The sequence below is a fragment of the Oncorhynchus gorbuscha genome, linkage group LG03, assembly GCF_021184085.1.
Source record: "Oncorhynchus gorbuscha isolate QuinsamMale2020 ecotype Even-year linkage group LG03, OgorEven_v1.0, whole genome shotgun sequence".
Classification (NCBI taxonomy): Eukaryota; Metazoa; Chordata; class Actinopteri; order Salmoniformes; family Salmonidae; genus Oncorhynchus; species Oncorhynchus gorbuscha.
The window spans coordinates 74191312-74204542 of record NC_060175.1 but is presented as its reverse complement, the minus strand read 5'-3'; the positions used below and the strand labels follow the sequence as shown (position 1 = coordinate 74204542).

The window sequence follows — 13231 nt, the reverse complement described above, 5'->3', positions numbered from 1 at the left end:
TACCCTCCCACTGATTGAAGTGGATTTAACAAGTGACATCAATAAGGGATCGTAGCTTTCCCCTGGTCAGTCTGTATCAGTCCGTGTTCATAATGTTTTGTTCAGTCAGTGTATAACATGTTGTTGTTGATAAAGTGATACAAACGCATTTTTTCAGGGAAATGGAATTTGGTAAAAAAATCGAGCTGAGACTTCAGAGGGGTAGCAACATGTGTTACTTACTACACAGCAATTCACAGAACATTCAGCTGACAATTTGTCAAGGGCCACCAACAATTTAATAATGTTTACAAACTGTTTTACCCAGTTCATATGTACAGTGTCTACTGTATTCTAGTCAAGGCTCATCCTATATAACTACTGATGTACATGCCTTTTCTATTGATATACTGTCCATAATGTTTATACACACCATAATATACTGTATATATATATATGGTTACACTTACATTTAAGGGGTCCTTATTACAGTGTAATTACATGTGTCCTTTCACTAACAAGTATTGTAGTTAACTGTAACAACTCATAGGTACAGTATATTAACAACATGTACCTGGTAGTAATTGCGGTCTGTAATTACAGAAGTCTAACAACGAATGCTTGTTACATTTACATTTACATTTAAGTCATTTAGCAGACGCTCTTATCCAGAGCGACTTACAAATTGGTGCATTCACCTTATGACATCCAGTGGAACAGCCACTTTACAATAGTGCATCTACATATTTTAAGGGGGGTGAGAAGGATTACTTTATCCTATCCTAGGTATTCCTTAAAGAGGTGGGGTTTCAGGTGTCTCCGGAAGGTGGTGATTGACTCCGCTGTCCTGGCGTCGTGAGGGAGTTTGTTCCACCATTGGGGAGCCAGAGCAGCGAACAGTTTTGACTGGGCTGAGCGGGAACTGTACTTCCTCAGTGGTAGGGAGGCGAGCAGGCCAGAGGTGGATGAACGCAGTGCCCTTATTTGGGTGTAGGGCCTGATCAGAGCCTGGAGGTACTGAGGTGCCGTTCCCCTCACAGCTCCGTAGGCAAGCACCATGGTCTTGTAGCGGATGCGAGCTTCAACTGGAAGCCAGTGGAGAGAGCGGAGGAGCGGGGTGACGTGAGAGAACTTGGGAAGGTTGAACACTAGACGGGCTGCGGCGTTCTGGATGAGTTGAAGGGGTTTAATGGCACAGGCAGGGAGCCCAGCCAACAGCGAGTTGCAGTAATCCAGACGGGAGATGACAAGTGCCTGGATTAGGACCTGCGCCGCTTCCTGTGTGAGGCAGGGTCGTACTCTGCGGATGTTGTAGAGCATGAACCTACAGGAACGGGCCACCGCCTTGATGTTAGTTGAGAACGACAGGGTGTTGTCCAGGATCACGCCAAGGTTCTTAGCGCTCTGGGAGGAGGACACAATGGAGTTGTCAACCGTGATGGCGAGATCATGGAACGGGCAGTCCTTCCCCGGGAGGAAGAGCAGCTCCGTCTTGCCGAAGTTCAGCTTGAGATGGTGATCCGTCATCCACACTGATATGTCTGCCAGACATGCAGAGATGCGATTCGCCACCTGGTCATCAGAAGGGGGAAAGGAGAAGATTAATTGTGTGTCGTCTGCATAGCAATGATAGGAGAGACCATGTGAGGTTATGACAGAGCCAAGTGACTTGGTGTATAGCGAGAATAGGAGAGGGCCTAGAACAGAGCCCTGGGGACACCAGTGGTGAGAGCGCATGGTGAGGAGACAGATTCTCGCCACGCCACCTGGTAGGAGCGACCTGTCAGGTAGGACGCAATCCAAGCGTGGGCCACGCCGGAGATGCCCAACTCGGAGAGGGTGGAGAGGAGGATCTGATGGTTCACAGTATCGAAGGCAGCCGATAGGTCTAGAAGGATGAGAGCAGAGGAGAGAGAGTTAGCTTTAGCGGTGCGGAGCGCCTCCGTGATACAGAGAAGAGCAGTCTCAGTTGAATGACTAGTCTTGAAACCTGACTGATTTGGATCAAGAAGGTCATTCTGAGAGAGATAGCGGGAGAGCTGACCAAGGACGGCACGTTCAAGAGTTTTGGAGAGAAAAGAAAGAAGGGATACTGGTCTGTAGTTGTTGACATCGGAGGGATCGAGTGTAGGTTTTTTCAGAAGGGGTGCAACTCTCGCTCTCTTGAAGACGGAAGGGACGTAGCCAGCGGTCAGGGATAAGTTGATGAGCGAGGTTGTTACCATGCTTGTTACAAGTTGGCAGGTTTCCACTAAATTCACCAACTTAGTGATTTGCTTCTTCTCAGCTGCATCCGATCATTAACAACTGTGACAAAAGTTGGGATCCCTTGTTGATGCGTTGGGTGTCTAAGATTATAGCCTATACTCAGTAGGCTCTAATTACTTAACCATGAATGTGCTCTGTTCAAAACATATCTCCAGTCAACGTTGTTGCTAGCACTACTACACCACAGAGCATATGTAATATCTGCATAAGTAATTAGTAGGTTATACACAGGATTGATCTAGTTCAAATGAACTTGATCTTGAGGGGTACTGACTTGTGATTATAGTGTACCTGCAAAGTACGTTACCCATCCTGACAATCTAATCGTCAGCTTCTGAAAGCGCCATCCAAGTGAGAAATAAACACACTGGCACACCACAGAGTCCATGTAACATCGGCATAAATACAATGTTACTAGATGTTACACAGAATTGAGCAATTTCTTTATAATGATTTACAGTGCAGGCCACTCATTACCAAGTGAAAATACCTGCAAACAATAAATGAGCTTCTAATTTAGTCAATGTTATTGCAAACATGTAACAATACCTTAGATTTCTTACAAAATAATACATATTTGTATTGTTATATTAATGACTTGATTAATTACATTAAACAAAGATATAACATAAAAATAACTATTCTAGTGGTGACACAAATCTGTAGGCTATATAATGGTGAGTGGCCTAGATAGATTATTGACATGTAACAATGGAAATCAACAACTCTGTCTCTGTCTTCATATGCTTCTTTCTTGTATGCATTTTCCCTTCCTGGACTCTGAGACCATGAGGAAATATGTGTTAGAGAAGAATGTATGACAATTTAACATTAGACACTATGTTACCCTATACTAGTTATCATCATCATGCTTTCTAGCTAGTTCTTGTGTTATCCAGCTATACAAGTGCATGCTACAGTAACGCCAAAGATTTGTATAACTAAACCAAGATAGACCACTCCCTGTTGTTTCCAATGGGAAGCTAGTGAGTCGAGTGGGCAGAACAAGCAAGGAGGTGGGCAGAGCCAAGCATTATCTTTTTAGCACATTCTAGCATGTATTTGCATATTTGCCCTCTCCCTTGCTCTTCCTTTTTTGAAACTTTGGCAGAGTCCACTCTGTTCATAAACTATTATAGTTTTGTGAACAGAAAACTGTATTGAGATAAAATGTTTAATTTATGACAAAATCATCAAGATGTCAGCCCAGTTCTATTCCGCTCCATAGTTAGCTAGCAAGTAACGACCATAGCATAGCTATTTTCCATATTTAGGTTAGCTAGTAACTTAGCTAGCTAGCTAGTCAAGGTTAGAAAACTAGCTAGCTAGCATGCTTGCTACTCCAAACAAAACCCAACAGATTGCATGGAAAGTCTATTCTGTAGAATGTGCTATGGTAAATACCTAGCTTTCTAGCCTATTTGGTAGGCATAACAAAAACACCAGCTAACATTGCTACCTAGCTAGCTACGTTTGCTAACTAGCTAGCCAACACTTGGCTAGGTATCTTGCAAATGCTAGCTAGATAGCGAAATTCCTATGCTAAATACTTCAGCAGAATTAATGTACCCCCCCAAAATTAAACAAATTGAATGGAAAACCTACTTTCTCTCTCCTGTCTTGATGTTTTTGTCCCGTCTACAACACTTCTTTCATTTCATGTCAATCCGTCATGTTTGGATTTTGCAGTCTGACCTTCTTGATCCCGTTCTTTTACAAAGGGACACATTTGAGGCCATTGTAATTTTGACCTTGTTGCTCAGATTGGCAGACATGAACTTCTTCAGGATTGGGGGGTTCCCTGCAGGACGGTTGAGCTAACATAGGCTAATGTGATTAGCATGAGGTTGTAAGTAACAAGAACATTTCCCAGGACATTGACATATCTGATATTGTCAGAATGATTAATTTCTTGCTAATCTAACTGCATTGTCCAATTTACAGAAGCTATTACAGGGAAATAATAACATGCTATTGCTTGAGGAGAGTGCACGGTTTTATAATAATAATATAATAATAATAATAATAATAATATAATAATAATATATGCCATTTAGCAGACGCTTTTATCCAAAGCGACTTACAGTCATGTGTGCATACATTCTACGTATGGGTGGTCCCGGGGAATCGAACCCACTACCCTGGCGTTACAAGCGCCATGCTCTACCAACTGAGCTACAGAAGGACCATGAACATGAAAAGGTATTAATAAACAAATTAGGCACAATTGGGCAGTCTTGATACTAAATTTTGAACATAAATGCAATAGGTCATTGGATCAGTCTAAAATACACTGTATTTTACATACACTGTTGCCATCTAGTGGCCAATATCTACATTTCAGCTGGGCTGGAATAATACATTATGGCCTTTATCTTGCATTTAAAAAGATGATGGTTTAAAAAAAATGTAAAAAGTTTTTTTTGTGTGTTATCTTTTACCTGTTTTTAATGCGTTATATTCTCCTACATTCCTTTCGCATTTCCACAAACTTCAAAGTGTTTTGTTTCAAATGGTACCAAGAAAATGCATATCCTTGCTTCAGGGCCTGAGCTACAGGCAGTTATTTTTGAGATTTTAGGCGAAAATATGAAAAGGGGGGCGATCCTTTTAAGCCTTAATTCCCGGGATAAAAAAATTATTGCACCACTGCATCACATCCAAAAGTAAAAATGTTCTTCAATAGTGCAAGGTTACATGATGAAATAAGAGTTTGACTTATGACCATTTTAAGTGCATTTATAAACCATTATTCTACCAAGCTTACAATTTGGCAAACACAAATGACTCACAATCTGAACCATAACTGTTCATCAATGTGTCCAAAATGGTTTAATTGATTGTTAAAGTAACTTTCCTTAACAATTTAACATTACTACGGTATTTAGTAAACCGTACCCACCAAATCTGGCGGTTTACTCTCGGTGCCTTCAGTGACCATAAACAATGTCCACTGAATTACCCAGGTCAAAACGTCAGTGCTGAAAAGAAAATTGGAGAATGGCTTTAAATTCCATGTGGTCCTATTTAGCTGATTACGAAGGTATGTATACTTAACATTATTAACCAACTAGCTAACTAGCCAAGCTAACTCAGTACTTGCCAGCAGCGACAGTGTTAGCTAGCTCGCTAAACTACTATTTGTATATGTATTTATTAAGAAGCTACTCTTCCTGGGGTCCAGCAACATAAAGAAGTTATATACAGTATAATACTTTTTTTTTACATGACATTACATTTCATAACACATTTCAGTAAACAAAACAACCACAGTTAACTTACTACCTGGTGATCTAGGAGATAGGTTCTCAGTTGGCTAACACATATCACAGGGTTTGTGCACTCTGTGCACTCTGAAATATGGTAGATTACCAATGCTAACAACAGTGGTGTAAACTAAGGTACTTAAGCACAACAAATGTGTAACATATAGTACAAATTGGATTCGTAACATATCATACCAACTGAACACACATTATACATTTTTTGGGGGGGCGTAACATATCATACGAAATCGATAACATAGTACACAATTTGATGACGTAATACGTAAAAAACGGGCGTCACTTTTGGCATTAAAACTACTGGCTAAATTTATACAAAAGTTTGAGAGTGCATTTCAAATACTACATAAGTCGTTTTTGGGGTTATCTTTTACGTTTCCTCCACTACAGTTCTGAAAAAAAGTATTTACTTTTTAGTCAACACATTTTCCCTGACACCCAAAAGTACACATTACATTTCAAATGCTTACATTAGCAAGGCAGTCAAATGGTCCAGTTCACATACTTATCAATAGAAGATGACTGGTCATCCCCACTGACCTGGCGGACTCACTAAACACAAATTCTTTGTTTGTAAATACTATACATTATATAATATTTTTTTAACACTTTAATTGTGGTGAGGGCCAGAATGTCAGGATGGGTAATGTACTGTATAAGTACACATTAGTTACAAGTTCATTTTAACTAGCTAAATCCTGTGTAACAACTAGTAATTCCATTGCACTTAGACTAATATTACATGTGTGTCACGCCTTGGTCATTGTATTTTGTGTTTTTGGTATATGTTTGGGTAAGCCAGGGTGTGACATGGGTTTATATGTTGTGTTTCGTATTGGGGTTTGTAGTAATTGGTATTGCGGCTGATTAGGGGTGTGTCTAGTTAGGCTTGGCTGCCTGGGGCGATTCTCAATCAGAGTCAGGTGCTTGTCGTTGTCTCTGATTGAGAACCGTATTTAGACAGCCTGACTTTCGCGTTGTATTTTGTGGGTGTTTGTTCCTGTCTCTGTGTTAGTCACCAGACAGGCTGTAATTAGTTCACGTTCCGTTTGTTGTTTTCTTCTTCAGTTATTTCATGTACCGCATTTATCTTCATTAAAGTCATGAGTAACCTACACACTGCATTTCGGTCTGACTCTCTTCATACAACAGACGAACGACGTTACAATGTGCTTTGAAATAATGTCTTAATCCTCATCTGGAATCTGTTTTCGTAAACTCAACCAAGTTAACCCAGATGGTACACTTTATTTCGGGGGGAAATTGCTAGTAGCAACAACGTTGACTGGAGATATATTTTGAAAATTCATGGTTAAGTGTATAGAGCCTATTGAGTATAGGCCACCTAGCTCGTCCGTAAGTGATCCTAACCTTTGTCACCGTTGTTAATGTATTGGATGCAGCTGAGAAGAAGCAAAACACTAAGTCTGTGAATTCACTGGAAACCTGCCCATTTGTAACAAGTATAGTAACAAGTATTCGTTGTTACACTTCTGTAATTACAGTCCGCAATTACTACCCGGTATATGTTTTTATTACATTGTAACTACGAGTCGTGACAGTAAACTACAATACTTGTTACGATGTAAGTACACATGTAATTACAATGTAATAATTACCATTTAAAAGAAAGTGTTACCCATATATATTTAGTGGAGAATGAATTAATGGTAAACGCTGCATATGTCAGCTCAATTGGAAATAACCTTTCATTTCAAGCGTGCCACAAAGCTAAACTTCAGCGATATGGATTAAATCTTTTTTTATTCCAATTCAGCAGTCCACAGACATTTGTATTTTATTTGACATACCATGACATTTGTCCAGTTTCCATAAAGCTCTCATTTTAAAAAAAAAGAGACATAATAATTATACGGCACAATTTTCATTTTTTTATTTTGCATGTCATAGACATAATTGTACAAGCAATAATTTAGATGTGCTTATAAATCAATAAGAATTTCCAATAAAGCTCCACAAATCAATCTTGTAGCCTATTAGAGCATTTTGTCATCGGGCCCAAAAAATTCGGAAGGCACTCCAGATGATTTGTCTGTTCCTTAGAGAGGAAATTAAGATGAATCCAACATCTTTGCCCCTGTTTCCCACCAAATATGAGATAGAGGCTTACAAGCACGTCTCTCAAAGATGAGACCCAGGCTTGTGTACGTACCAAATGGTACCATATTTCCTATATTGTGCACTTCTTTTGACCAGGCCATGGTCAACGGAAGTGCACTATATAGGGAATAGGGAACCATTTAGAACGAAGATAGGACTCTCCACTCTGAGATTGCCCTGTCGCTCTGATTCAGACCCTTTATCTTGATTTAAAGTGGTGTCTGCCTGTTGCACCAGAAGCAGAGAAACCCTATGTTAGCACTACATTGTTCTATTACAGCAAAAGCTGCCACTACAGATATTAAGTACACAATGACACATTACATCTGCTCAATTATTAGCCAAGTCATGAAAATGACAGTGAAAATGTGCAAGGTATTTTTATAGCTAATTGTAAGCTAATTGCAAAGGAATTGTATGTGTGTGGTTCTGTTCTGGAGAGTAGGGCTACATGTATTGACACTTGACTTCAATGACATGAATATGAACAATAACTAGAGCCAGTACAGTCAGTCAATGCTGATTATTTTCATGGCTTGTATCAACAATGGCATTTTCATAAAGTGTGTGCACTTGATAACTGTCTCTAACTCAATGAATCTTTCCATGATTCCTTGCGTCCTTTCCTCGCCTCCTCACCTCTTTCTCAACCATATTGGAGGAGAACATCCAAGGTCCCTCCCCTTGGACCTTCTTCTCCAATGCGTTTTAAGAAAGAAGCAAGGAGAGAAGATGCAAGGAATCGAAGAACCTTGAGAAAGAGCCAATGTTTTGATTCCACTGCAGTACCACAGTTTTCCTGTAGATGGTTGTCTTTGCTTGAACATGGAGCCATAGATTGCTTTTTACCTCTTCCGCAGGTTTTACTGTAGCAAATAAAGGCTTATTCTGAAATCTTACAGCTTTAGTCAGTGTAGGAAAAAAACATATTAGAAATGCCTAAAATATCATTAACATGCAATATGTGAACCCATAAGGCTATATAAGCCTGCCAGTGGCTGCAATCTGCCTGTCTCAATGAAAGCAGCTCTCTGTGTTCATTTTGATTGACAGCTATCCCCAGATCCCTCACACAGTGTTATTATACAGGGTGCAGTGAGGAGTAATTTATCTCCAAGAAAGGAAAGGCCATGCAATTTGCAAGGCCAAGAAAGTGCAGGACTGCATTTATAGAGTGCACAGTCAGTAACCAATGGAAATGTGGCTGTAGTCTGTTCAAGACTAGCTCTTGTAGAGCCTTATGTAAGAGCATCATCTTCTCAGTCACATATCACAGCACATATTTTGCATGTAGACTACAGTATCTGCCATACACATTGGCTTTCGGTATATGCTAAGGAAGTCTGCCTATTTCCTGGTTCAAGTCCTGTACTGTTTTTGAATGGGCTTCAAGCTAATATCAAATTCATAAAAATGTGGTCATTTAAGATATGCTAAATTGTATATTCATATTTATGGATGAATTCATTTAAACTTGATGCCTTTCACGAAGGTTTTCAATTGCATTTCTTTCTTTCATCAAAAACCTTCATTTTGAGTAAAGGTCAATTAATCCACAAAAAGGAATATCATTTTACATAGGTTATATCTTAAATGACCTATTAGAAAACAGTATGGGACTTAAACCAGGAAGTAGGCCAGGACTTACATATGGTATTGCCAATTTCCTCCATCTTGTTTGCCTGATTGGTATTCATCAGCGCATGCAACGGAAAACATATATTTCCGTCTCTCTTTGGACAAGTCCAAGTAGTCCCTCTCTGTTTAAGTCTGTATTCTTCTGTTTGGTGTCTAATGAATACAACCCAGGGCACCACTTTTACATGATATTCCAGACTCTCCCGATGCACAATTGTCTTCCCCTCATTGATATTTGCATCTCGTGTGAGTTGCTTTTACCCCGACACCTAGCTGGCCTCCCCCACCAAACCACCACCACCACCATCTCTTTTCTCTGTCCTTGGGAATTCAATCATGGGATAGCAGAATGCCTTCTGCCTTCATGCATGTAACACAGCTTCGCTGCATGTCCTTGACATAATATCATTTTCACTTGTCATTTTGGATGTTGAATATACTGTATGTGAGTGGGGAAATTATAGGACTGTAAGTATGGCATTTTTATGTGTACTTTAAGGTCTTTCTATAGCCTAAATAAATGGGGGCAATCTGTGGGATCAACGTTGGGATAGACATTTCAACATTTCTGACTGGTTTTAAACGAAAAAAAATGATTTTCATGCAGTTCCACATGTGTACTTACATGAACAAAAGTAAATAAAAATATAAAATATAAAAAATATATGCAAATTGACCTATAACTCCTCCTATACGACAACATAGGACTAGGACTATTCATCCTTTAAGCAGGGTTCATACAGACATTGGCAAATCAAATGCAAGCACTTAAATGTACTTTTTGAAGACCTTAATTGTACATATACCCCCCCCCTCAGAAAAAAAGCATGGCAAAAGTTTCCAAAAGGAAGGCCATTACCACTTTAAGAATAATGCATTTTTAGGCATTGCCAATGCATTGATATTCAAATGATTATTACATTCTAAAAAATGTGAGAATAATGTGGACATTGTCTGACTAAATAGATTGGATGCATGGCAATTTTTCTGAAGCCTATGTGGCCGACAGTCATAAATCCATGAATAACGGTAGCATTAATCTCACCATAATAATCCCACATGGTTTTACCGCAACAGAGTAGCGCAACACCCTTCAATTGAAGCTGCGGGAAACAAACAAAAATGGCCACATTTCTCAAAAACGGATATAAAAAGAACTCACAGATCATTACAAGGGAGCAGGAGAGCTTATCAATTGGCTACAATTGAGGAAATGTCAAATTTTCAAGGTATGCCTATTCCAGTACTTGAATTTCTGAGTTCCAAATTCAAGTAGGCTCCTTAAGCCCTTTCTATTGTTTAAAATTTCAGGTGTAACATGGAAAGTAAAACGTATTTGTCATTATCAGATCTTATCATGAATAAGCCCCGTGGGCTATGTAATTTGTTGTCATTATATCCAGAATAATTAGCAAGAATAACATTGGGAGTCTATACAATTGTACACAGTAGACTTGGTGTCCCTGCTCTACAACACATTATCAACATAAATTTGCTAGGGATACTAGATCCAACTTGGATTCAGGCACAACTGTCTTCACTAGTTTAAAAATGTCTTCCTGGATCAGATGATGATGTGTGAAAATATCACAGTGTAACTAATCAGCTGGGAACCAGATGCACATCCAACAAGTATTATGCATAATTACTGAAGAACCACGTTAATGACAGTATCGATTTAGGTTTTAAGTATCAAGGTACGGTGACTCTTTGGTGGGAAGCATTCGATTTTGCAACAATTGAATACATGATTTTGGATTTGTGCGCCATGTAAACAGTTTTTACCCCCTTACATAAGGAGACAAGAAATGTTACATACAGTAGTTACACTGCACTTCTGGCGCACAAATCTACACAAAACACTGTCCGGCAGCTAGATCCAGGATTCTTCAGGGTTCAATTTCAATGTCTAATTTAACTGATTCATGCTTAATATATGATATTCCATAAATGCAAGGATAGAAAAGTCATTTTTATGTAACTTGATTTTGGACAAATCCGTCAAGACACCAAACATGATAAAGTTAAACATATGGTTAAAATCAACTGGTGAATTTGATTGAATATAGCTATGATCCCCACTTACAGTATATGTTAATGTAATGACATATAAAAAAATGCAGATTATTATCTATGACTTATAAACAGCTGTAACAAATTGTCCAGCATGGGAAATCCTCACTGCCATCCTAGTTTTATAGAAAGACCTGAATTGTAAAAAATGAAAAGGGAAAGGTGAAGCAATTAATAACAAGTAAGGATTGAAATGTCAATTTATGTGAATGATATCGATGCAACTACTGTATATGGTTGAAGAAGAATATGGTACCATTCAGTAAACTCAACTTAGACCAATACTCCACTCACTGCATGTAATATTCTTCTTGTAATAACCAACGCTCCTTGTTATTGAATGCTTTGTGGATCCATTGTCTTTCGACAGACCCAAAACAAGTCTAATTTGACCTCTGACTCTTGAGAATGCACCTGCCCCTCCCTGACCACACACACACACCCACTACAATATTCTGTTATGTACATTATAGCACTGTACATGCCCTGGATTTGACCCACATGCTAAATCCAATTGCCATATTATCTGCACTCTAATGTTCTTCTCATTCCAGTCATCTTGCAGAGAGGGAATCAGATTTGGAGCCTAGATTGCCTTGAGGCCCTGAGGCATCTTCAAACAACTGTTAGGCACTTGAATGGTAAAGGGCTTGTCATATCAATCTCCAGGAATTGGGAATTCAGGGATACAGGGCATACAGAGGATGTAAGGGATTGGCTGTGGAGGAAACATGGTTCCCATTGCTGTGAGGTGAGAAATGTAGCTTATTGAGGGATAAAGCAGCCTTATACTGTGTTTGTTTGTTATTACTCCATTCCTGTCATATGGCTAGTAAGGCCCTTTGTCAGTGAAAAAAACTTGAATAGTGCATTTCAATAGTCGTACAAACACTAAGATTCAGAATCACCTTTATTCGCATGTACAGGAATTTGACTCTGTGAAATGGTGCTGCCACAATAAACAGAATATACAGACAATAAAAATAATATACGCACCACATATATAGATGCAGAATTTACACAATCCACATACCATATTTTCCAGAGATTCTGGAGCAGAGGGGCCACAGCCCCTAGGAGAACGGTTGCTTTACTTTAGGCAAAGGAGAACGGTTCCCCGACGTAGAAGTGTCATACCAGCCTGTGCCGTCGCTTCCCCGCCCACCTCCTCAGACTCTGTGGAGGCCCCAGCTGATCCCCCCACGGCTCCCCCTGGCACCGACAGAGATGAAGAGAACCCCAGGGAGGATAACACCCCTGGAAAAATGTTTTCAGAGTTTCCCTTTGCGGAGGAGGGAAAGGGAACATCCCCGGGACAGTTTGGCACTGCCCGACTCACCGATCCCAACCTGGAACAGGCGAGGACGAGTGTGGGAGCTGTCGGTGGAAAACCAGTAGAGGGGGTGAGTGATTGTTCCTTTCCACATTTTGCGGTAAAAAATAATCTATTTTATCGGGTTGTAAAAGTGGGAGACGAAATGGTGGAACAACTCCCAGTGCCAAAATTTTACATCTCCACACTCACATTTGCTTGGAGCACACCTAAGAGTGGGGAAAACCTATGATCGGATCCTGGCCCGAAATGAAGCCTGAAATGAAGTGGGCTGTCCAGGATTACTGCCAGCAGTGAGAGGAATTCCAGAAAACAGCCCCAAAATCAGTTGATCCCTTTACCAATAATCAATACACCTTTTCAGAGGGTAGCCATGGAGATAGAGGGGTCTCTGCCCAAGTCCAATCGAGGACATAGGTACATCTTGGTAATCATGGACTTTGGCACCTGCTACTGTGAGGCCATCTCAGAGTAGCAGGTGGCCTAGTGGTTAGAGCGTTGGACTAGTAACCGGAAGGTTGCGAGTTCAAACCCC

The 13231-nt window shown here is 39.9% G+C and overlaps 1 protein-coding gene across 1 annotated transcript; it reads right to left on the bottom strand.

Moving 5' to 3' along the window:
- Nucleotides 1-756: 756 nt before the first annotated feature.
- On the bottom strand, nt 757-1862 carry LOC124023942 (the record flags this gene model as incomplete). Its single annotated transcript, XM_046338107.1, has 2 exons — nt 757-1551; nt 1746-1862. Coding segments are annotated over 2 exons (912 nt in total), but the record flags the coding sequence as incomplete, so codon positions are not given.
- Nucleotides 1863-13231: the final 11369 nt, after the last annotated feature.